General features: G+C 49.7%; 1 protein-coding gene across 2 annotated transcripts; it reads right to left on the reverse strand.

Moving 5' to 3' along the window:
• Nucleotides 1-161: 161 nt before the first annotated feature.
• Nucleotides 162-24,577, reverse strand: TMEM255A (transmembrane protein 255A). Of its 2 annotated transcripts, none has more exons than XM_084269256.1 (9): nucleotides 24,489-24,577; nucleotides 20,142-20,284; nucleotides 15,607-15,669; nucleotides 10,651-10,740; nucleotides 8,758-8,820; nucleotides 7,668-7,756; nucleotides 5,092-5,251; nucleotides 3,706-3,849; nucleotides 162-616 (listed from the first exon to the last, which is right to left on the reverse strand). In XM_084269256.1, the coding sequence occupies exons 1-9, from the start codon at nucleotides 24,544-24,546 to the stop codon at nucleotides 458-460; spliced, it is 969 nt and encodes a 322-aa protein (XP_084125382.1). In that variant the 5' UTR covers nucleotides 24,547-24,577; the 3' UTR covers nucleotides 162-457. The 2 variants fall into 2 exon arrangements, with proteins under 2 accessions (XP_084125382.1, XP_084125381.1); XM_084269255.1 differs by having other exon boundaries at nucleotides 5,092-5,254.
• Nucleotides 24,578-25,299: the final 722 nt, after the last annotated feature.

Here is a 25,299-nt window from a genome sequence, read left to right on the forward strand (position 1 = left end):
AGCAACTGGAGCCCCAAGGCCAAGCAAAACAAGCATCAAATCAAGCTGTCTGCAAACACCCTCATGTTAAACAGATTGATATTCTCTGGCAACTATCGATCTTGGCTACTCTTACTACAGCTTGGCACAAGATGGAGTAAGGCAGACCAGAATCTATCATCTGTGTTGTATCGCTTTATTAAAAACCAAGGACTGGTCATGGTAAAACAGGGAGGCTGGAATTTAGGTCACCTGCTACTCACTGACACTACAAAACATCAGCAGTGTGTCCCCTTCCTCATAAACTGGTGTTAAACCTCTGAAATAAGTCCTGCAAGAAAGAACAGTCGAAGCTAGTATTTGTATCTGCAATTATCTTCTGTATCTAACCTCCTGCTCCCTCCCACAGTAAAATATAAATACAAAATGTTCACAATTATTTCAATGGCAAAGATTTTTTCCTTCTTTTCCACGCTCTTTATGGTGTATAAGGTGGTGGCTTTTCAAAAGGTGGAAAGTACGGTGGCGAGTAACGAGGCGGCGCGTTGGAGGACCACATATAGCTGGGCGACGGTGACACTGACTGAGGGTCATCGGAAAGGCCAGAAGGAGTGGAGGCTGGAAACATGCTGGAATGCTGCAGGGAGACACCAAGAAGGCTGTAATGTAACCACTAATGTAAGGACGATGGCAAAGTGATACTTCATGACAAAAAAAATTACAAAATTAACCTTTCAACGCTCACTTGTGCAAAAGCTACACACCTACAAATAAGTATTCAAGTAACTTGTTGCATTCAAGGTAAGCATGGCCTGTAAGTAACAGTCTTGCACAAGGAGGCTCTTTAGACCTAAAACTGAAGAGGGCATTTTAAAAAATACCTGTCACATGTCACAGAGGCTCAACAACTGAAAACTGAGTCTCTCAAGTCTCATGTTTCACAAGAGCAGCCAGTAGCAACAATAAACAGGCTACAGACAATTTCTTTTTACACTACTTTTTCCTATTCATTACAAATACCACACCCCCCAATTAATGGTACAAAAATAACTTATTCCTTCAGTAAGTAAAAAGGTTGAAAAGGTGGAGAAACAAAATTTGTGCATGCCTGAACATTACTTTCTGCTCTCCAAAATACCTTCATTATTAAAAAAAAAAAGCCTACAAGCCTCAAGTCACGTGTACAGTTTCACTCTGTTCTAGTTGTTGGCAGTATTAAAATGGTGAGGAAACACAAAAAAATTAGGGTTAGGGTTCTGAGAGCCCTGTGCACAAGCTGTGTTCTGTCCAGAAACACACCAGACAAATAGGTAATGAAATACTGTCCTCTGCATTCGCTCCTCTGGCCACTAATCCACCGTGGTTTTATCCCTGGCCTGCGTGCTGCACCCTGTGCAGGGATGATGGAGTCTGCAGTAATAGCAGGTTGTTTACAAGCAGCATCTTTTTTCTGTGTCACTCCCGTAACACCAACCTGTGATGGCTTTGTTAAGAGGATATATAGACCATGGAAGGCCAGCCTGCTTATTGAGGGCCTCACAGAAAGCCATCACGCCCCAGTTCACCTAAAGTCTGATGGGTGGGAGCCCCTGGGCTGAAAAGACATTTGGAAGGGCACTGCTGCTGTGACACAGTACCCACACTCATCAGCAAATGCAGCCCTGGGTTTTCACCATGACAAAAAGCCTCAGCCATGAGTCCTGGAGGAGAAACACGGTGGCTGCCAGCAAGCCTGGCTCGCACGACCGCAGGCAGCGGCCTGGCGTTGTTCGCAAAGGCGGCGGCTGAGAAGATGGCACTGCTTCCTCTTTTGACATGGGGTGAAAGGCAGAGATGGCCACCGCTTCCCTGCCTTCTTGTCACAGCCAAACGTGGCTTAAGGCCTGCAGACATCCAAAAGCTGCAGGACTGAGACTTCTCACCTGCTTGCCCCCAGCCGAGCACAGAGTGAGGAGTGAGATGCTGGCACTATTTCCACAGGGGCCCTTTCCTCCTCCCGGTTCCTGTCATGGCCCACGGCAAGGGCCTGCTGCCTTCCTGATCATGACCAGCTGGAGTGTCATCAGGCAGCACAGCTGGGGCTGCCAAGGTAGAGTTGTGTGTGAAAGCCAGGCTCCTAAGGTTTCTAAGGAACTCCAGGTTCCTTAGAAATTCTGGAGAGATTCGTTTTTCTTGTGAAAGATAGGTGGGATGAGTGGGAAACACTGACTCAGCCAATTCTTGCACCAGGGGGAGAGCAGCCTTCGACAGGGACTCGAGAGGTGAGGATGGGCTTGCTTGGCTTGTATGCTCTAAGATGTCAGGGGAGGTGTCAGGGCAGCACAGACACTGCTCAGGTCACGGTGGAGCTCAAGGAGAGAGAGTCTCCACAGCTAATGCCTTCATGCAGGCCTTCAAGTTCCCTGGGAGATAAGCAAGGGTCAGACTTGGAATTGCATTTGAAAGAAAGACTCAGCTATTTTAAATTTAATTACTTCAGTTTATACCCAGCTTTTGTGCTGGCTCCTAAGCCAACAGCTGAGCTCACAGCAGAAAGACACCGAGTCCTTCACCCGTCCAGCTGCGATGTAAGCGCCAGCAGAACCCCAGCAGTCCTTCTGGTTGAAAAGCAGGACAAATCCAGCCACGCTGAGCTCTGCTGGTCCTGTGGCTGCTGTACAGGCAAACTACAAGTTAAACAGCACTTAGTAGCAGCCGAGAGACTGAGGACTTTGCAGCAGGGCTTGGTTTGGTGTGTGCCATGGATGGTATTTTGGAAACTGTCAAAAGTTACACCACATTAGTGACTGTCCCAGGTTGCATCGATATCAAAACAGGAGTCACAGATGGGTGTAACTAAGTCCTAGAAACAGTGATGCAAGTGTTCAAATATTTCTAGGAAGCCCTTTTGGCAGTGTTGTCGAACAGTAAAACCAGAAAGGTTTCCAGATTCCTATTACCTCTAATGCATGGCTCTGATGAGGGAGATGGTGGCTACCATGGAGCACACCTTAGTTGATGTCCAAGACCTTAAGCTCTTGTGAATAAAAGAAGTCTCCAGCCCTGATGGTGGCAAAGAAAACATATGGTGTGTTAACATCACCACTGTGGTCACATCCACCTGACAGAAGAGCTGAGGAGGAAATGTCCTCATCTGCTTCAAGTGAAAGCTGACGCTGACAGCAAGGTTCACATGAATTCATGGTTTCCAATAGCACAGCTCCTTAGCTCAGAAGAGGAAGGGATGCATTACAGGAGTGATGTTTGCAGGGATTGCTCTTAGACCAGCTGAAGTGTGTGGAAAAAACCCCACAACGGAGCAGCTTTTGAGTCAGTATGTGCCTTCAGGAGCTCAGACAGCTTGTTTCCAAAAGCTCATTTGTTTCTCTCAGATATAGCAGTTGGCCTAATAAAAACTAGCACCTGAAGACCTCGCTTTGCCTCTATCCTCAGAACATCGCAGGGGCCAGAGGCAAGGCCTATTTTTAATGTGGCCTCTACTGGCAACCGACGGGGGAGGCAGGCAGCAGGTTGTGCTGCCTTTTCTTCAAGGACAGCTTTCAGGAAAATACTGCCTTAGTAAGAGAGAGCCAGGGAGCAGTGCCTGGTAGGAGAGATTTGGTATTTTCTGCAGAAACAGGAAAATTAAAACGTGTGAATGACGGAAAGACAGGCCTCTGGAGTCCTGCAGACAAGCAGGATTTAACCTTGCTGCTGAACAAAAAAACACCCTGTAATGTCCCCTACCTGAAAGTCATATGCAGAGTAGGGAGGCAGGTGAGGAGTGCTGTGGTAGTACGTGTTGTAAGATGTCACTTGTGGCCTTGAGTAGTAGGACACCGAAGGGTGTGCGTTTTCAACCGTACAGTTCAGCGTAGGGAGGGAGGGAGTCTGTTAAAACAAAAAGAGAATCTCAGGCTGCTAACCAAGTCCCAGAAAGGTGACAGCTGAATGAAAGCAGACATTATTTAAAAGGAGCACTGTGTCTCTTTAGAGCTCAAGTCTGTTGAATTAGCAACTGGCAATCTTAGGCAGCAGGTAAGTCATTTCCTTCCTCAGCCACCAGCAGGAGCTGGCAATAGCCCAGTGCATGCCAGGACTCAAACCAACTGTTCAGACTACATCTTCACAAGTAGGAGAAAGAGTCCATTAATTTTGATTACCCTGTTATTCAGTGCATTTTGAGATCAGCGTATTTCAACTCCTCTTGAGCTGCTGTTTGCAGACACTTCTATGTACCCTTCTTTGCAGAGATTTACAGGCTGTCTGGTCTCAAAAGGCTACTATGCACAGCTGAGAATATGTCTCCTGTTGTATTTGGGAAAATCTTGATGAGTCTGAAGAGTTTAGAAAAGTTTGGAGTTCTGAAATAAGGCACCCTCAGTGCAGGGCCCAAGATTTGTTTGTAAGAAATAGGTATTGCCAGGAAAACCAATGCCATTTTCTGGGTGTCTTATTTTGTACTATTCTGAACAAGCCAACAATTATCTGTTGAATGTTCAGTTCTCCCCATTGATTTGTCCTCTGCAGAACAGAAGTGCATGGAAGGTAACAGGCAGCCTGGTTAAGCGAGGGTATTTCAAGCTCACATTATCAGAACGGCACATTTTTCATTATCTGAAGCTTGCAATCAGTCACCCGGTTTCAGTCCCCAGGTTTCAGTCCCCAGTTCACCCTCTCAGATTCTGTGCCACAAAGAAACTAGATAGAGAGTTTCAGCTTCACACAGCTGCTTAAAACAGGCTGTAAAGCTCAAAACCCTACTATTGCTGTAAAATAGTTCATAAGAAACCACCACGTTTCCTTGCAGAAGGTCAATCCTACGTGAAGTAAGATCAGTTTGTAAGAAAAAGCTTATTTTTACTCATTCTAGTATTGCCAACACCTCTGAGTTCCTTTTGAAAACACTATCTCCCATCTCTGTTTATCTTTTCTGTTCAGATGGTGACACCAGATTAGAAAAGCAAATCATTTCCACTTTCTCCTTAGAGTTATTTCATGCCCTCCTTTCCAGCCTGATTGCAGTGATGCACAGAACATCTGCACTGAAATACCAATAGCTGTTTTTCATTATTATTTTTAAAAGGCCTGGTTTGTTTTCTTTAACACAGAGAGAAATCAGTACCATCTTACCATGTCTTTAAAGCCTCCAAGTATCGCTGCTGTAATGATCCCTAGGAACAGCCCCACTATGTTCAGAATCGTTGCTGACCAAAGCAAGTGGTAGAGGTGGATGATGTCCTGGCAGCTGCTGACGTCAATGTATTCATAGTAGCCTCCAGAAATCTCTACTCTACTAGATAAAAAAAACAAACCCCACAAAACCAATAATGATAAAAAATGCACCACATATCACAAAACCTAAGTACTTTTCCTAGACAGCGAAATGCATTCTGGAATTTAACTACTGAGGGAGCAGGGATAAAGCCTGCTAAGATCCCATGTTTGTGGCATCTGAGATCTCCCCGTGTGACAGAGGCAGAAGATGGTGGGATTGGTTGTGAAACAAGTCCTGCAAGGCCTGCAAATACCCAAATGACATCGAGTCTATCATCTGAAATCTCTACAGAGATCCTGGAGGTTTCCCAGGGACAAACCGGTCTTGGAATTACTCAGGGAAATCAGTCCAGGCCCAAGGAGCTGCAGCCACCCCGCAGGGCAGTGCTGGCAGCTCCCCAAAGCCACAGGAGCAGCTGGGTGGGACAGGCACACGATGACACAGCTGGCCTGCCCATGCCATGGGGCTTGGCCACAGACCATGGCAACTCGGCAGCTCCGCTCCACCTGCCTGCCCCTTGCAGCTCCGCACCATCAGGGGCTGGCAGGACCCCCAGGACCCCGGCAGGGAGAGGTTCTTGCTGCTCATATTTTTAAGCTTTGCCACATGCAGCAAAGAGATGGTGAAAACTCAACTGAATCCACTTAGGTGGCTATTTTGGAGAGGGAAAAGCAGCTCCTGCAATATGGGGGCTGGAGTCTCGCAAGAGGGTAATGACTTCTCTGACTGCTGCTCGGGCAAACAGGCTGGCTTTCAGCACAGCAAACCCCCTTTAGAAAACGTATCTACTGGTGACAAACAATACTGAGGGCCTAGGAATGGTTTATCTCACAGGGTTAGGCTCAAACTGCGCAAGGGCTTTGAGGAAATGGGGGAGAACAAGGTTCATATTTAAGGTCAAGAAGTAGGAGACGCCTGGCTCAGCTCACCAGCAGACTCTGCAATGCCTGCAGGAACCTGCCCCCCTTCACAAGAGCCACCCTTCTTCCCTCATTACTCAATTTTGGGGTTTTTTTCTTTTCCTTTTTTTCCCCATATCATCTTCTACTGGGAGACATTACAAAGAGAGAGGGATTTCAAGCAGACCGAGACTGTGTAACCACAGGTTGCAAGAACCGGTATGTTAACCTGCATGCCCTCTGTATAACCTGAGAACATGCTGTGATTGCCTTGAACAATGCAACCTGTGTGTACTGCTGGCAAGAGCTGGTTCTTATGGAGATGTGTGAGAGCATAACACCCAGAAGTACATTCAGCATGTACTTGTAAATGGGAAGGGGCTGTCCAACGCTGCCACAGCCAGATTCCCAGCACCAGCACGGATGCAAGGCTGCTGTCGCTTTTTCTGTAGTTTCAATCTATGTAATACGTGAGCTAACAAGCCTTGAGTGCCTGTGCCTTTCTTACTGAGATCCCAAAAGAACCAGCATCTCCTCAGCGCTGAACACTTGTGTGGCACTAAGCAACACTGAGGTGGCAACAACGCGTATCCTACATCAGTGAGGGGAAACCAGGTCAGAGGCAGGACCCTGAACCGGCCTGACTGGGGAAAAAACAAACCAACCAACCCCCAAAGTTACAAGTTTTTCTATTCCAGCCACTTCTCTGTGTATTGCTCTCTTCAGGTCGTAAAAAGAGATGGCATTCTGTAAACTGTCAAAGGAAAGCTGAGACAAAATCCTACAGAGACCAGGGATTCCCCTCCCCAGCACGTGGAACCACCCTCTCCCAACAGCAGCTTTTGATCTTCCTCCACCACAGTCAATGATTTAAATAGGGCCCAGCCCAACTAAGCACTGTGAGAAATGCTAAGCCTGAAACAGCCCTAGGCAAGAGCCAGCTCTAAAAAAAAAATAAAATCAATTAGATGCTTGCAGACAGACACCAGACACTCCAAATGACATAAGCAGCGCATGCTGTAAATTAAGTCAACTTAGGCACAGTAGCCAGATCTAAAGATGGCATGATCACTATGCAGTGGTGTTTGATTGGTAACCACCCTCTTGGCTCATCCTGAAATGGTGAGAAGGTGAAGGACAGTGTCCCAGCTTTCACATCTTCCATCTACTAAAACAAAATAAACCCCAGCGAACAAGCAGCGACAGCAGAGAAGGAAGGTACAAGGGGCACAACATGGAAGGCACCAAGCACAGTAGTAATGGAAACTTCTGCTCTCTGTTTTTCCAGCTGGGCTGGCCCAGAGGACGGTCCCCCCTAGTGGGGATGGCTTTAGTGCACTTCATACACCCCGTTACTTGGTTACCCTTTGCCTGGGGGCCCCTGCAGTTAGCAACCCCAGCTTTAGATCCCTTCCCACAGCACTAGCCAATACTTTGTTTCTGTTTTATCCTGGCTCTTCAGACACCCACAAACCAGCACGACGACTGCTCACCTTTCCCAGGGCCAGGAATGGTATTTTTAGCTTACTCACTTTCCACAGTTGTACAGGTCACAGCAGAAGCAGGTGTTGGTTTTTATTTTCGGCGTGCAGGGTGCACGGCGCTGGGGGTGACAGATTGCCTGGGTAAATCCAGAAAAAAATACATAAAGCACATAAAGACATCATCACCAAACACAGCCGCTGCTGCTAGTTGGCCTGCTCTACATGTAGATCTCCAGATTAGCTCCAGGCAGATTTTTCTTTCCTTCTCTTGCAGCACAGCTCCTGCAAAGTACACAGTTACACTGGAATACAGGCACACCAGACTAGAACAGACCCGTGCTTCCTTCCACCATGGGGAAGCGTCAGGAAGGGGGTTGCACAACTCTTACAAGCAGCCAAGACCTTGCTGAACCGGCACTCCTTGCCACACAGCATCTTAGCACAAAGCGTTGAGGATACAAACAGAGCAAGATTCCCACACTGGTGAGTAACTGACTAAAGCAGTTGTCTGCCTGTTGGTAGAAACACCCAAGCTCACATGGACAGTCTTTGGGCTGAAAAAGAGAATGGACCCGGCTAATGCCACTGGGTAGTACATAGTTGCACCTCAGGCAGGCTTTTTAATTTGGAATAAAATGGTTATTCAAAAGCACTTGGGATCTTGCAAGGAAATATCAGGGAGACTCTCAGTGCACAGCAAAAGCAGACAGAGATGTCCCCACACACAATCAGTACATGGCATGAATATCTGTCCCCAACAGCCTTCTCTTTGGAGAAGCCAATAGACAGCAGAGGTGCTGAGGCTGGTGTGTGTTGCTTGTATCCACAGAAATCACTGCTGCCTGAATTCAACCCACCACCCTGCTCCTGTAATGATCTAAAAGATCTAAAGAAGCTAGTGTATTTTCCTTTCCCTACCCCCTCCTTCACACCTGCTCCCTCATTAATGTGGCAGTACCAATTCCACATAGAATTCCCACCCCAAGTCCCCTCAGCACCCCCTCCTGCCCCAGGCCCAGCGTCCCGCCCCTCCTCGCTTCGCAGACCTCTGGGACACAGGAGCCTGGCAGCAGGCTCCTCCACCTGTGCCAAGAAGCTGGCCCCTTCCCAGAGACAGAACAGCTGAACCTGCTCTCACCTCCGGTGGGGTCGTACTCTTGGAGTAGTACTGACATCGCCCTGCGTACAGCGGCCTCAGATCCTGCAGAGGAAAAAGCACCAGGCTTAGCACTGCAGCAAAATCATAGTCAGGTAGCTGCTGTGGGGAAAGGGGCCAGGTTTTCGAGGGCCCCTGCTCTCACATCAGCACATCAACACAGTGGCTGTTTCTCAACATCCCCACCCACAGCAGCCCCCCAACCCTGCCCCCCTGAGCCCCAGGTGATGTTTAACCCTGGTCCTTGGAGGTGTTTATTTGTTACAGCTAGCACGAGAGGAGCAGGCTCTTAAGCCAGCTCCTTTGGGTGAGGGCAACTACTTTGAAGTGAGTAATTCATTCCTTATCCCTCCAGGCACATCCCAGGGCTGCCTGATGCGTTTCCAAGGATTCTTCATGTTGATTCATAAAAATTTCTCATTAAATTGTCGAGAAATTTGTCTTTCTGGGCTCTTGAGTGACTTATGAGAAAGCTCTGGAGGATTACCAATGGCTCAGACAGCAAACAACACTCATCAGTGTCTCACTTGGGGGGCAGCTTGGTCCCCAGGGCAAACCCTCCGGGAAAGCGACGCTGGATGTGTCACCGCGTGAGCCAGCCCTTCCCGGGAACAGCCCGACTCGCTCCCTGGCCATCTGATCCAAAGCTCGGGGTGACGGGGTGGTTGCAACAGCAGGCAACAGGGAGAACACTGTGTGCTACCATGGCAGGAGCACGTCTCCAGCAAGAGGGTGACATTCTTGGATGGTTAGGGGGTGAAGTGAGGCCAAAACCATGTCTGTTCATCAAGAGGCAGAAACCAGAGCCCTCGTCACCCCAACTGCTCAGCTCTGGCTGCCTCAGACACGCAGACATCCTCAGGGCCAGACGGGAAGAGGTGCCAGCTCATACCATCGCCTGATCCATTAGGTCAGCACCTAAAAATCCCACAGCAAGTCTGCAGGGCTCAGACCCACGCAACCAGGACCAGGAGTCAAAAGGAGCATCACCTTTTCATCAGAGACTATGCTTCACCTGCCCTTGCAGAGGGGGGTGTCAGGGCTGGCCAAGACGTGCTGGTCACAACCAGACAGATGGAGCCCTATCACATGGCTGAGCAGAGCTGCCCTTTGCTATGTCAGCAAATCCTGCTGTCCAGCCATCTTTCTACCATGGGAAAACTCGGGCAGGAAAGGGGAGTGGGCTTTGCAAGGAGAATAACGACCCAGCGGACGTGGGGAGTTCCCACTTCATGAGTAATTCTGACCTTCTGACAAGAATGTCAAATAACATCACCAAACTGTGGAGTTGGGGACAAAAATCCATTTGCAGTTATAAATTTCAATTAGAAAGTTGAAATGCAGTTTTCTCCCCTGTATTAATAACTGAAGCTTTTGCCTGTCCTGCTGAGTGGCTGGTCATGACAGCAGGGGCTCGTGGGTTTTCTGAAGTCATCGAATGGAAATGGCGAACCCACTGCAAGTGCCTCCTGTTACACTGTAACGCTTTAACGAGCTTCGTATCAAATTGCTTCATTCATACACCATCCAGTGGTTCAATAAACATGAAGAACTAACTCTGCTAGCATTTAAAATACGGTAGATGTTACTGCTCACATATCGTCCCCTGGCAATACTTGTAACTCATATTACATCTTACAGTTTCAGACTCAGTAAACACAAAGCAGGCACTAAAAAAGTAAGGCAAAGCTCTCAGATCTCAATGCTTGCTGCTAATTTCAATATATTTTTTAAAAAAGGATACATTTTTCTCAAGTTTATGATTAAAACCATGTATTTACATATTTACAGGGTTTGGTGTGGATTACAGACACCATCGCTTGTTTTCCTAGAGTAAAAGTATTGCAGGACCTGTGTTTTCCTGGAAGCACTTACTATGTGTCTGGCAGCAAAGACACCGTCTACGATGGCACAGCAGAACGCAGCGATGACGCCAAAGCTGATGAAGACGATCGATGCAACCAGCTGAGAAAGGAAAACAAAGCAAAGTATCATCTGCCTCTCCACAACCAAGCGTCCCGTGCCCTCTCCCCAAGGATACGTGGCCCACAGTCAATAGGCCCTCAAGCAATCGATGACCCAAACGTTTGCCCAGGCTGCACAGACCGGTCTCACAACACCACGGGATGCGTGTCTGCTCCTGCAAGGCAGCAGGAGTAGCAGCGTCGTGCCAACCTGGTTCCCTGGGGACTGGATACTGTAATGCAAGTTTTTCCATGACTTCAAAGTGCTAAACTTAGGCTGAGGATATACCTCCTCTTCTAACTGCTCCTGTCCTTAACTCTTCCCAGGCGAGAAAGGAGGGGATTTCTTCTCTCCCCATCCTGGGGCACTGTGGGGAGCTGCTCTTGTGAACACTTCCCAGGCTGTAAGGGCACAGGAGACTGCTGTATGCAAACCTGTGTGGTGGGACTGTGCCTTCAGGAAACAATGCTTTCATGTGGACACAAGCACAAAGCCATGTGACCGACCAGAAGACAGGTGACCATCCAAGGCCATCGGTGCTGCATACCCTCCCAGCTGCCTGCCTGGGCTCCTCAGGGCCAGCTTGCAGTGAGTGCAGCCCATGGGGCCTCTCCTCTTTCCCCTCCTCTTCCTAATTTTAAAATTAGGGTGAAAGCATTCAGAAGGCAAACAGAAATACCAGAACCCCTAATCCAGGCACGAGAAATGAAGTCTTTACTCCCACAATGCCACTTTAAACAACCCCTCAGCCAAAGTGCCAGTGCTCAGCTGGGGGAAACACACACCAGCACTGACACGACCCCTCTCCTCACTCCCAAGGGCCTGTGGCAGGCTCCAGACCAGCTCGTCACACATAGAGCTCCGGATACTGATCCTAATCCCCCTCGCCAAGGGGGACAGGTAGGTTCTCAAAGATGTTCCTTAGGGAACAGCAGAATTTCCATTTAAAGACCTGAAAGCTTTAGCTGGTTTTCCACTCCAGTAATCACAGCCTTCAAGTGTGGGCTGCTGGCAGCTGTTAAAAGCTGTTTCTCCACAAATATTAAGGTGACTGGTCATGGGACCTTTGAGTAACAGTAAAAAAAAATCACTAATAGCACAAATACAAAAATAACAGTTATCTTGGACAGGAATGACAGCCATTGTTGGTCTCCTGCCACGGGGATGTTTGTTTTAAAGCTCCAGGTGCTAAGTCTGCTGAAAAACCGTTGCACAAGGATCCAGTTCTCAGAGAGACAAGCCAAAACCCTTGACAAACAAAAGCCAGAAGAATTCTATAGATATTTTAAGTATCTCAGGATTTTTTTAGTTAATCACACTAAACCTCCCTCAGCAAAAACAAACCCTCTTCCAGCAACATCCACGTGCAGACCCGGTCAGCTTGAGCAATGAGTAGAGATGCAGGAGGGCATCTTATCTGGGACAGATAAGCCAGTGCAAATGGTCCCTGTGCAATCACATGCTTCAGTTCGCTTCATAAAGAGAGAAAATAAAAGGGCTTTCTAGACAAGGCAAGTATTCAAGACATACACTGTCCTACTGCAACTAAAAACTGCAACACAGACAGAGCAGACTGTGAAATGAGCCCAGTGACCATATAAACAAGTCTCAGTCACTAGTAACAAGCTGTCACTGGACCACTGGATGCTGTGCCACGAAGTTCTTGCAGATGGCAGCAGGTGACACATTTTCCAGGAACAGGTCCTGTGCTGGGACCCTGTTTCTGTCAGCTGTAACCACCAGCATTCCCTCCCCTCTCATACCCACAGCACCTCCCCAGTGGGATCAGTCTGCACTACCCACCGCGGCTGCCATCACTACCACGACCCATAAACCATGTGGGGAGAAAGCAGAGCTTCTTTCAGCCTCAGTGGATTTGCTTATTTTGTAGCCAAGCTTAGTTTCTCCTCTACACTGTCCTTTGTTTCACACATACCCAAAGGTGGGTGTTCTCCCTAAATAGCATGACCCTTGGAGATGGGAAGTAAGCCAGATGCTAAATATATACCATTAAGATATTTGTTGGTCAGCCCTGCTTGCAGATAGGGGCTGCTAATACGGTTATTTAAAATAATACAAGGTTTATTATGATAGTTTCATAACAGCACTACTAGGATATAAGGATCTGGTGTCAGAAATGGGTTTGCTCATGTTATTTAACACAGTTTTCTCTCTCTGAGCTGGAGAAGGAAAACCCTGAAAACCAAACACTGAGAATTTATGGTTAAAAAAGCCCCCAAACCAACAAATAAAACCATATAAATTATTTTTACAAATGCCACAGTACCCAACTCATGATTTGCCAACAAGTTTTGATCTGGGGCTGACAATATGGTTACTGCAGCAAGCAGAAGTCCCTCTGAAGAGCTGTGTGATGTTGGTGCCTGGTCTTTCCTCATCTCCCTCGAGGTCCCTTCCAGCCCCTATGATTCTGTGATCTGAAGTCGGCCGCACTGAGCAGCACTCGGACAAGACAAGACAAGACGACCTGGGTTCAGACCATGCAGGAACCACAAAGCAGGAGTGTCCTGGACTGAGGTTCCCTTTAGGTCCTGCCACACACAGGCTGTGAGCTGTTGGCTATTACTTCTCTGTGGCAGGGATGGCTGTCACAAAGGCACGTGCAGTGCTGACTCCTTGCCTGAGAACTGCTGAGTGGGCAGCACGGGCACAAGGCAGCGCAGGCAGGGCTCTGGCAGGGCAGCTGGCCCTCCTGGGGGGTGAAAGCTCCCCTTTACCCTGACAGCTGGGAAGCACAGACCCACGGCATGAAAGCCAACACACTCAGGTGGGAAGAAACAGAGAGGTCTACTCCTGTCAGCAGGCTGGAGGGAAGCGAGGAGCGCTGCTTCGGGTTAGCTCTCCCCATCAGCCACAGTGGCTTGGTCAACACCTCATGCTCCCCAGCCAGCTTATGGGCAGGAACATGCACAAGGACACGGCAGCAGAAGTTGCTTTGAGCTTTTCCTGCCATCACTGAGGAGCAACTGCATAACAAGCACCACCAAGACTGCCTGTTAGCAAACTGGGACAGAGGGGAAGTTCACAGAAGATAAGAAAACAAATCCTGCACTGCCAGCAGCATGATGGAGATATGTAATGGACAAAACACTATAAAGTGCTTCTGGGCAAGAGGGAGATGTGACTAAACATGGGGACAGTAAGTGACAGCTACTGCATGTACTCTCTGCGGTGAGAGCAGAGACACAGCAGCTGCCAACCGAGGCAGCAGTGACGTAATCCCAGCAGAGCTGGGTTACACATGCTTTTTAGGACACAAAATGATAGAGGTGAAAGGAATAAACACAGGCTACCCTGGGCTTTTCAGAATAAACAAACAAGTCCAGTCAGAGCCACGCTGTCACTCATGGGCACTCCTGCAAAGAACGCAGGACTGGCGTAACATGGTCATTGCTCAACCAGACCCTGAGGTACTGCTAACACATGACAAGCAAGAGGCTGAGAAACCTGCTAGGACAGAAAGAACAGGACACGCTGCTCTTGCAGAGCCAGGGTGAAAATAAAAAAAGCCCACCAGGAAACCCACCTCTTCTGCACCCTGTCCAACTGTGGGAAAGGCAGTTTTTCCTTTCCTACAGGGTCTGTCTCACCCTCTCTCCTGCTCTGCAGGGAGCAGCTAACTGCAAAGCAAAGGGCAAAGCAGCCCAGCCTCTGGATTAGGACAAGAAGGAGTTTCTCCCAACTCCCTCTATAGCTTGGCAAATGTGCCTTGGCCAGCAGCACACCTGCTAATCTGATCCTTACACCCCCCCTCCCCACAGAGGCAGCTCCACCCCTGCAAATGCAGCCAGCAGCACAGGGCCAGCGTGACACTCTGATCTCTCCTTGGCCCTCTGCAACTTCAGGAAGGCTGGAGAGATCTCACTGCCAGAGCAGGGGCACCCACTGGGGAGGGGGATTGCAGCCGCTCTCCTGGCTGCGGACACAGGCATGTCCACAGGATGCTCCAGGAGCTGGACTGAACCTCCCTCCCCACACCCCACCTCAAGCCAGCCACATGTGGAAAGCAGAGAAAACAGGGCAGGAAAGACTGAGCTCCACAGTCTGCCGGGACCTCTTTGGGTACCACCTTCTTGTGATCTCTCTCTACCTTTTGCTAAATTCTCCCAAAAGACTTCCCCACTCCATCCCAAGCCCTGTTAATGACACCTCCAAGCACTACAGCCCCTACCTCCAGGCACAGGCAGGAAAACGGGGGATTTGTGAAACAGCATCTTCAAGACGTGTTTAGGTGCCATCAGAGACCCAGCCAGGTCCACACAAGTCTCCTGTGCTTGCCAAAGTGTGTCATCTGGGCCAGCTCTGTCCCCACTGCACAGAGACCCCCTCCCACCCCAGCACAAGCTCAGTAAGCTCAGTTGTGATCATTTCAAACCAGCAGCGCCGGTCCCATCAGGTCTGTGCTACCTGCACGTTCCCTGCCCACCTGCTCTCTTCTGAATGTTGCTCCCTTGGGATGGGACACCACAGACCTGCCTCGACAGGGGCTGCCCAGCCCCACAACACAAAAGCCTCCCTGCAGTGCAAGGAGGGAGCCAGAGAGCGCTGTGATCCATACATACTGCAGCTTTACAGCATGTAAAGTCTCTTGGTTTTCCTTCCCACTTGAAGAGGTGTTTGGAAACAAGGGCCAGCAACATGCATGCTAATCAGCAACACCAGTTGCTTTTCAATAATAGCAACACAATGAAAGGCACAAAGACTGGTATCTCAAATGATTTGTACTCTGAACACATCTAGGGCAGAGAGCTCTGAGCCCTCATGTTAGGAAAACCAGTAACACTCTTCACAAACAAAACTTGAGTTACTGTCTTTGTTTAAAAAAAGGTTTTAACACGAACTTACCATTTGCCTTTTGTTTTCTATCAAGTTTGATCCAATTATTCCAAGAAACGACCCAAAACCAAGCTGAAAAACAACATATCGTTAGCATTTAGATCAGGACAATACCCAACATGTTTTACATAGAGACAGCACACAACTAAATCCAGAAGCAGCAAAAGAACATATTGAGGATCTGTGAGCACTCTTCCTTCAGAAAGGAATCAGTGGAGTCTCTCACTAGCAGGAACTATCAAGTGAGTCCCTTCTATGACACTAAAAGCGTGCGTAGAAACCAAAAGGATGAGCTCTGAAATCCATCCCCTCCCCAGTGATGCTGAGAAATGGCTGGTGGATGAAGATATGCTTTGCTGTCTTGGAACAACCCTATGAACAGTCTGGAGCCTCCAGATGCAAACCTAGCAGGACTACATCACTGGCATCTGCAGGACCACATCACTGGCATCTGCAGGTCCAGGCTCTGGTAACCTCAGCAAGGGTGTGAGCAATCTTTTAAGTTTTCAAATCAGAGTTTCTTGATGTGAAGTATGTAATAGGAGAGAATTATACTTGGGGAGATGTAGCAGTTTCCTGCCACTTTCTACTCCTCCCTCATTTCCAAGGGTGAGGATGCAACAATCAGGATCTTCTACCAGAAGAGCTCATGCCAGTCCAGCCAGGAGAACAAGCTGCTCCAGCAAAAGCATCTTTTCTTGCTGCCATCACTGACAACACTGCTCTTCCTTCAGCTCAGTGAAGTCAGCCAGGAGTGTGATTTCCCACCCTTCTCCATAGCCTTAAGCTATTTAGCTACACTAAAGAGAAGTTTCTATTTATGGACCATGGGGTGAGATGCAGAAGTACTTCTGTGTCACACCGAAAAAGGTCTCTGATCAGTGCAGAACATATCCACCTCCACTCGTACAGGTTGGCAAAGTGAGAAATGCCAGAGAAGTCCTACAGCTGGACTGGTCACAATAAGCAGGGACAAATCCAGTCAATAGATTAGGGGAGCAGTAAAGACCCCTGTGAGAACGTCACATACCTGGCCAGCTCCTCAGGAAGTAAAATAAGGTAGGAGACAAGCTGCAGTGATTCAAGAATGAGTCAAATAACCTGGAATCGATATTTTAAGATCCAGGAATAGACAACAAGTGTTTAAATCCAATACCAGCAAGCAGAGGCACGTGCAGAGATTAGCAGACACAAACACAACAAAAAGTCAGGCTCAAATCTTCCCCTGGCCTGCTTCAGCTCAGTAAGGTTTGGTGCAGTGCCGCGGGCAGCAAGGGCTGCTGGCTCAAACTGTGGGGATTAAAGCAGAGCAGCCGTCTGCCTGGCACTCTAAGCTCTCAGAGACTGTCATCCCCACATCAGGGACAAACTGCCATGGTGGGAAACACAGCAAGGAATCCAAGGGCTGCTTAACACTGGGGCAGCAGACAGGCAGGGCAGAGAGCTGGGGGCATTGCTCAACTGCCCCAAACTCATCTGTCAGTGCTTCTGGGCTTATTATTTTGCTCACCTTGGGCAAGAAACAATCCACACCTTCACCAAGTAACTGGAGCTTTGCTGCTCAATTCCAAGCCCAAAATCTGGAAGGTCCAGGCATTGACAGCAACATGGATCAACTATTTTCAGTTCAGTGATGTTTAGCAGCAAGGAAGTTGTGTGGGGCAACAAACAACTAAGCAAACGCTCAAGGAAAACATTTTGCACCCTTTGAGCTTGATTCAACACACTTAAGAGGAACGGTGCTTCAGAGCAGCCTCAAACCAAAAGGTGAAATACTTAAAGATAATTTAAGCTAATTCAAAAAGAAATCGGAGCAAGTCTGTACATCCAACAAGTGAAGACCAAATAAACCAGTGGATTCCAAGCAACAGGACTTCTCATTGCATTAATGGGAAAAAAAGGCACTCAGTCTTCTATGCATGGGACAGAGAGATCTTAGTGATCTGCATCACTTGTTCACTGGTGGATATGATCCTCTGGGATGTCAGTCTCAAAAGAGGACAGCACACAAAACAAATGTTCTTTTCCACAGTAAAGCCCCAGGCCAACACGCTTGGCAAGGAACCATTACAGAAGAGATTTGCCAGTCAAAGCCTAAGAAAGGTCAGTCGTTGACAGAGATGCTGGAAGCTGGTATCAACTGCAGACCACACACATAACTCAGAGCTGCAGTTCCATGGGGTGCTTCCCTCTGCAGCCGATCATTACTCTTGTCTGCTGCACATCACTGTTACACTCTGGGCTTTCCAGGTCAGTCATCCAGTCACAGGTGAGGCTATTTCCCACAGAGGCACAGCCAGGGTGTTCACAGGTGTAGCTGTGAAGGTGTCAGTGGTCACAGAGGAGGGTGAAGATAGCCTGGCTACAGGACATGTCATTGCACCCTCAACTTCAGCTCCTCCAGTTACATCAATGAGGAACTACATTGTTTGTGGAAAAAAAAACCCCAAACCACCACCAAAACCCTGATGAAACAAAATCCCACTGATATGTGGAAGGTATCCAGTGAATTCTGCCCTTCCTCAGAAGCAGAGGCCCGGGAAGACAATTCCCTGCATGAAACAGCCACGCCTGTGCATGTTTCCTCCTTGCACAAGAGGTGTTTGCCCAAGGCACATAAGTTAAAGGAGGAAAGAACGGAGCATTAGGCATGGCAGCAATGGGACACCCAGTGTCCCATGAGATGATCCCATCCATGGATGCAGTCCGTGCATGGAGAAGTCACCCAGCATACAGAGACTTGTGGCTCTATCTTTTCCTTACCAATGCAAGGCACTCAGGGTACAACGAAGAGTGGTGCACAGAAAGCCAAAGGATACACATGCAGGTCTAACCTTTGGGTGAAGTTCTGGATGACAAGACCTGCAAGGAGCTGCTTCTTCAGGGCTGTGGAAGCCACCTGCTCAGCGACAATTCACCAAGTCCTCATGTACCACAGTGAGCCCTTTTTCCACAGTAAAGGGAGAAATCGCAGCTTGTTACGAAACATCAGCTATTTTAAGCACCTGCTGAAGCATCCAGCAGCACACTGAAATGTTTTCCTGTGCAGAGAGACAGGCCAGGCCGTCGCACATTTCCACACGGCAGACTAATGAACTGACTGAGAGGGGGAATTCGGTGACAAACACAAACTGTCAGGGTGCCGCTGAATAAAGTAACTCAAGGCCCTTCCCAAGTCCAGGAATTCATTAATTCCTTGAGTAGATTGAGTCTTACAAAAGCCTAAGCGATGGTGACGTTCCCAGTGCATAAATAGCATCGGAGATGTCAAGGAGACGTGAACAACAGGCTCTACCCATCTGCATCGGTCTGCGGGCCCTGCTCTGAAGCACGAGGTTCAACTCGGGCTGACAGAGCGTAGGCTAAGTGTGGAGAGTTTGAAGCCAGCCTGTCACCTTTCTCAACACCTTCCTTCTATATTTATTTCTAAAAAAAGATCAGGCCTAAATGCAGGAGTTACTGGGATCAGGCAGAAAACCAATCCCAAGCTGAAGAGGCCCGAGACGGTCCATAATGCTAATGGCTGTGAAGGATTTTCCTTCAAGTCACAGAAGAGCTTGTCCACAGACAAGTATAAACTTCCCTGAGATCAGCAATGCGTGGCAAATAAACTGAACCCTAACGAGATAAACCTCAGTCTCTGCCTGATTATCTGGACTGGTTTTAGGACTCCCACCTCAAGGCTCGGAGCCTGAATGCACAGCACTCCACAGCAGCTACACCTGGGGAGCCGAGTTACTCAACCTGCTGAGACACCCGATCTCACTGCAGCTCGGGCCGGTTTGTCCTGCTTTTTGAGCACATCCCTGTTCCTGAGCAGGAACCCACCAGGACTTGCTTTCTAGATCGTTAGACCTCTGTGTACACTGGAAGGGCCACGATGTACTTGCCCTTATGCTCCTGCAGGAGGTTATACATCTGCTGGCAAGAAGGCTGGGCATCAGTGGTCTTCTCTAAATTAAATCATTTGAAGCTGTAAGATTGTCCTTTCCCATTTGCATCTCTTGATAACAAAAAAGAAGGAATGGATGTGCTGGCTGCTTTGATGTGCACGCTCCCCTGGCAAGCTGCCACAGCTATTGCTAACGTGCTTCTCCTCATTCAGGGACTCTGAATCGTTGAACACTTCTGCAAGTGAACTTTATAACCACGAGTTCACATGAACAATATTTCAATACCATTTCTCTCGACCGTTCTTGGCATCTATGGTCCTTCTTTGCCTTACTTCTGCCTGGTGCTAACGGGATGTATGCAAACAAAGAAGGTCTAAGGTTGCTCTGACTGACATAAGACCTATTTATCTGTCTCACCGTTGGCTCAAAGGCATGTTATTACCTAAGCTCAGAGGAAGCTGCCACTTGGATGGGGTCTTTGCATGGGAATGAGCAGCAGGTGCAAAATAACAACGAAACAAATAAATCAAATGGCAATGAAGTAGCTGAGCATAATATTCAGGACACGATCACCCTTTATAACATTTGCAGCATTACAAGGGACTTGTAGGCAATAAGTTTTCTAGACCTACCTAGGAGTTCTATACTTACAATAACCCCTGGGTAATAACCTCCAACAGTCACATTTTGGGTTCTTGTTGTAGCAGCTAGGCCCACCGTTAGAATTAATACTGACACAATGAGGAGAGTCACAGTTACGTAGAGGGAATTTCTTTTTCTTCTATTGAACGACCCTAAAAACACACACACACAACAGAATTTGCTGATTCCATCTGGGGACAGTCACGGTACCGCAAGTTTTTCCTCCCACCGCCAACCACATCATGGTGATTTTTCCCTCCTTCTAACTTGAGAATAGTTTTGGGGTTGGTGTCACTTTTCACCTTCACTACCATGCTTTATCAAGTATCTGAATTCACACTCACTTATCATTGCTCTGATGTAGGTGAAGAGAGCCTTAAGTACCTCTGCAAAGCTCATTTGGGTGCATCAGAGCTCCCAGCCCCTCTGGCCTGGGGCAACTGAGTAATGAGAAATATTACCATTAGGCTTTTATGTATTTTCTGCTCCATGCACTTAGATCAAGTTGAAATAGCCACACTGTATGACACTTATTTTGAGGGGGAAAATCTTGGCTGTAATCATACCATCCACAATTTCCCATGTAAATGAAACATCAGTAGCAGCCACTTTTCCTTCTCCTGTAGTACCATCCTCTACTTTCAGCACGGACCAGGTATTTTTAGATGCTTGAATAATGAATCTGAGGATTAGTAAAACTCATCTACAGCTGTCTGATTACACTGGGTTTTTTTCTTGCATGTATTTATAGATCTCCCAAATGAGAATAAATATAAAATAGTGATTCCATCAGCCAAGAGGAAAGCTGGCTGTGATGTTACGCTCTGCAACATCTCTATGTGTGCTCTGCTGTCTTCACATTGATCTGTGGAACAATCCTTTGGATTCTATTTCATACATTACCAAGACAAAATCCAGCACTTCAGGAGAGCAGCTGGTAGGATAACGGGCTGTAACAGTCCCCTGCTACAGTCCCTGAGGGCTGCTGGGGCCACCCTGCATCCTGGGGCTCTCCAACACACCCTGGGAGCAGGTGGAGATATTTCCCACCCCAGAGAGTCCCAAATCACATGCATGCTGCCAGCACTTCCTAGAACACTTCAGAGAAGGCCAGCAATGTGTCCCAAGAGCAAGAAGCTGCTTCTATCATCACTGAGCACACTCCCTAAAGCAAACCATCCCTGGAACTCTGATCCAAGGTGCTCAGGGTCTCCCTCACAGCCTGTATGCAGTGAGATAAAACACCTGCAGAAAGGCTGGTAGGGCAGACTCAGACAACCCAACCTCCTTGCCCAAATTCTCCAGAGAAGAACACACTGGGCCTTGCTGGGCAGCTTTCTGCCTTGAAGATGCATGCCCCAGGTGCCCAAAAGCTCTTCTTCAGGCTTTGTGGCACAGCTAGAGGGATCTTTTCACCCTAACAGCTCCACCAATGCAGCCATACATACAAACTATCTCCCTTTCTCAGCAGGGACAGCTGTCCCCAGGGAAAACCACAGCAAGGCCCCTGCTGCTCCTCCTCACCCTCTCCAACCCAATCCAGAAGCCATGCTGCTGGCAGGAAAGCTCCCTCTCCATGCCGTCTGTGCTCTGGTCTGGATCATTTCACCCACAACAACCAGCTGAGCATGAAATCACAAAGTCCTAAAAAACCCAATGCAGGGAGGTGAAAGGCAAGAGAGGTTTATCAAGAAAAGCCACATCCTTTTTCAACTGGCTGATGAGCGTTTCTGGAAGGAAAGCTCTCCACCCACAGACCTTCTGCTCATGTCCCAGCCCACAGCTGTGACCACACTGCTGGGACATCACGGGGTCTAAGAGCAAGGAACCTGACTACTATCTAGTCCTTCACTGAAATGAACAGCTAAATAGTTACTAATCTCAGGCAAAGTAAAATTAAGTGACTGCTACATCACCCTAAAATCCAAGCGGATCTTTTATCCATGATCCTTAGGTTTTCTTGCCTTTTTATGGGACAGAAAGTGCTGCAGGTCACATTTGGGGTTGATATTTGTATTCTCCTAAATCTGCCAAATAAGTTAACAGTACAAAATCCAGGCTTCTGAAGCATTCCAAATGCATGGAGATACCAGGTCATCCTGTGTGCACTGCCTCCTAAATACTGTAGAGCTTGTGCCATACTCCACTCCCAATGTCATCACCTGTGTCACATCAACATCTTAAAACTCCAAAGATCTGAGACTAAAGGTTTAGCTGAATCAAACTTCAGAGACTGGACAAAAACCTGCTTCTTCTCCCATAGTTCTGAGAGGAAGAACGAACCCATCTTGCTTACGTACAAGGGATCACCAAACTCCTGATTACTGCTACAGTTTGGCTGGCAAATGAGCTGAAGGTAAGTAAAACCAGCTGTATGTCCCTCATGCTGCTTCAACTCTTTGGGGTTAGGCTCCAGGTGTGTGTGTGTGCCCTGTGAAACCCCTCTGCAGAGCACGTCTGGGTGAGCGCTGTGGGTACACGAGCGTGGTGTCCGCACGGGCAAACCGGCATCCTGCACTTCCAGCAGAGACGCTTCAGAAAGTTACACTGAAAGAAAGCTGCACAACGGGTAGTGTTCCTCAAATCCAGAGCATTTTGTAGTGGCATTTCTGCAGGAAAACGCTCCAAAAGAAGCGGCTGGAATACTGCTGATGCATTCTGAACTCGTTTCAGAGCCACCATGTCTTCCACTCGTACATTCCTCCGTTTCCCAGCTCACAACTGGGCCACACCGACATGCAGCACAAATGAAACAAAAAGTTTCCAGCTGGAAAATTTCAGAAAGCTTTTCAATATTCTTGATAAAATTAAAGCCAAACGAACACCAAATGCTTTTATTCCAGGTCCTAACAAAACCAACCATAGCCCTTTAACTTGCTATTGGCGAGAGAGATGCGAAATTGAAGGGATAACACCATTACCATCACTTTGCCTCTGCACAGGGACACAAATCCCGGTTTTGCTGTCTCTGAAAACACATTTTTTATGCATATATTGAGAAAGTGGGTTTGCATTTCTGTAAGGATGCCTGCAGCTGCTTCAGCATACATGGACTGGTACCCAGCATCTCCACTGATGGCTGCTGAAGGGCTGCCCAGGCTAAATCACCTCTCTCAACACTAATTTCTACTGAAAGCATTCCCCATTAGATCACTTTCCTCCTTGATACTGGGCTTGGTGCACCTTTACACAGAGAAGCAGCAAAGCTGTTGTAGCTCTATCTCTGCTTTTAAGAGACAGTAATGGCCTTTGCTCTGTGATTTATCCAAATTAGATACCTCAAAACTTGCAGTGCTTACCTCACCATGAATATACAAGGTGGTTCACAATACTGTGCTTAACTCTGGGAAAACAGTCCTATCTATAGTCTGGCAATTTCTGGCACTAAGATGGCATTCAGGATGTGCAGAGGCTTCAGAAAGATCCTTTTTCTTTCCAGCCTCAGGGACAGCCCGGTGCTGTAATTGCCATGCATCAGCCCACTCTGAGAGCAAGGCTGGAGCAGGGTGTTTTTCTCCCCATTACTGTAAAAGTTTCCCATTGCATATAGCGCTGTACTGCCCCAATTTACTTCTTTTTTTCCCCTGATTATCAGCAGGAAAGGGATGGGACGGCACAGAAACAGCACCGGTTTCTCCATCTTGTTCTTCGGCGGGGGGGAAAAGCCACGAGCAAAACAGCCCCTGGAAGCCAACGTTATTAATTCCCAACCCACCGAGCCGTGCTCCCCCCCTCCAGCCCGTATCCTCTTGCCCCGCTTCTCCGCTGAAAAAGCCCGAGGGAGGGAGCTGGGTCCCCGCCGCACGCTAACGACGGGCCCTGCGGGTTTGGGGTCTGAAGGCAGCTGGGCGGCCCATCACCGCTCGGCGGGGCGTGGGGGCAGAAGGCTGCGGTCAGCCCCCGGTACGAGGGGTTCCTGACCTAGTTCGGGAGGTGCAGGAGCACGGCGGGGGCCCCGGTCCAAAGGATGCTGCGCGACCCGGAGGCTGCGGGGGGCCGGCGGCTGCCTCCGCCCGGGCAGCGAGCCGTCCCACGGGGGTCTCTGCCGCAGCCCCGAACCGGGGCGAAGCGGCCCCCCGGGGGACGAGCGGGATGGATGGGGCGGGGGGTGGGGGGGCGGAAAGAGGGACCGTCTCCCTGCGGCTGACACCGCTCCTGCACGGCGGCGGGGCGACCAGGCAACGGGGCCGGGGGAGGCGGCGGGGGGCCGGGCCGGGCCGGGCCACACCGTTCCCGGGGACCCACCGCCCAAAATGGCCGCGCGCCCCCCGACCCCCCGCACAGCGCCCCGCGGCGCATCTCCCCGAGCTGCGGGGTCTCTCCCCCCTGGGCCCCCCCCCCGCCCGCAGCACTCACCCACGGAGTCGGGCAGCGCAACGCCGGCCGGGCGCTGCTGAGTCAGGGACTGCCGCATGCTGCCGCCGGCCACCGCTCCCCGCCGCAGCCCGCCGGGCCACGGCGGCGGACAGAGCCCCGGCAGCGGCTCGGCCGCGCCTGCGCGCTGGGGCAGGAGCGGCCGGAGCTGCGGAGCCGGACCGCACCGCGTCGCACCGCCCGGCGGCGGGGCCGGGGGCGGGCCCGCGGCGGGGCCTCCGCGTCTCAGCGGGACGGGACGGGACGGGACGGGGCGGCTGTGTCCGGGCTCACCGCTCACCCCCTGTGCCCCCCGCCGCGCGGAGCTGGTGCGACCCCGCTGGGAGCCAGCGCGGCGCTGCCCTGGGGGGCGGGAGGGGAGCCACGGGGGTCCTGCCCCACCTCCAGCAGGGCCCTTGCGCCGGGACCCCCCGCGCTCAGCGGCAGCCCGGTCCGAGGGACTCAGCACCTCGATGGGGCTGGGTGTCCCCTGCCCCACCTTCCCCCATCGCACCCCAGCAGCACCCACCCCGCCTCCAGCCCTGCTGCTCCAGGCCGCGCTGTCCTTCGCCAAACATCTCCCTGGCAGCTCTCTGACCCCCCATCCTCCCGAACTCCCTTCTCCCCGCGGTGCTTGGGGGCACTCCCGGGCAGCCACCCCGGCGTGGCCACTGGCCCGGTGTTTGACTTCTCGGCGCTCCGAGATCTCTGTCGCGGTGGCGATGCCTGTTGCTTTCTGCACCCCGTCCCACGGAGGCAACACTCCCAGGAGACCCTGCAAGCTGCCCGTGTCCCCAGCCAGGGAGCCGAGGCA

Source organism: Gallinula chloropus, assembly GCF_964237585.1.
Source record: "Gallinula chloropus genome assembly, chromosome: 11".
Classification (NCBI taxonomy): domain Eukaryota; kingdom Metazoa; phylum Chordata; class Aves; order Gruiformes; family Rallidae; genus Gallinula; species Gallinula chloropus.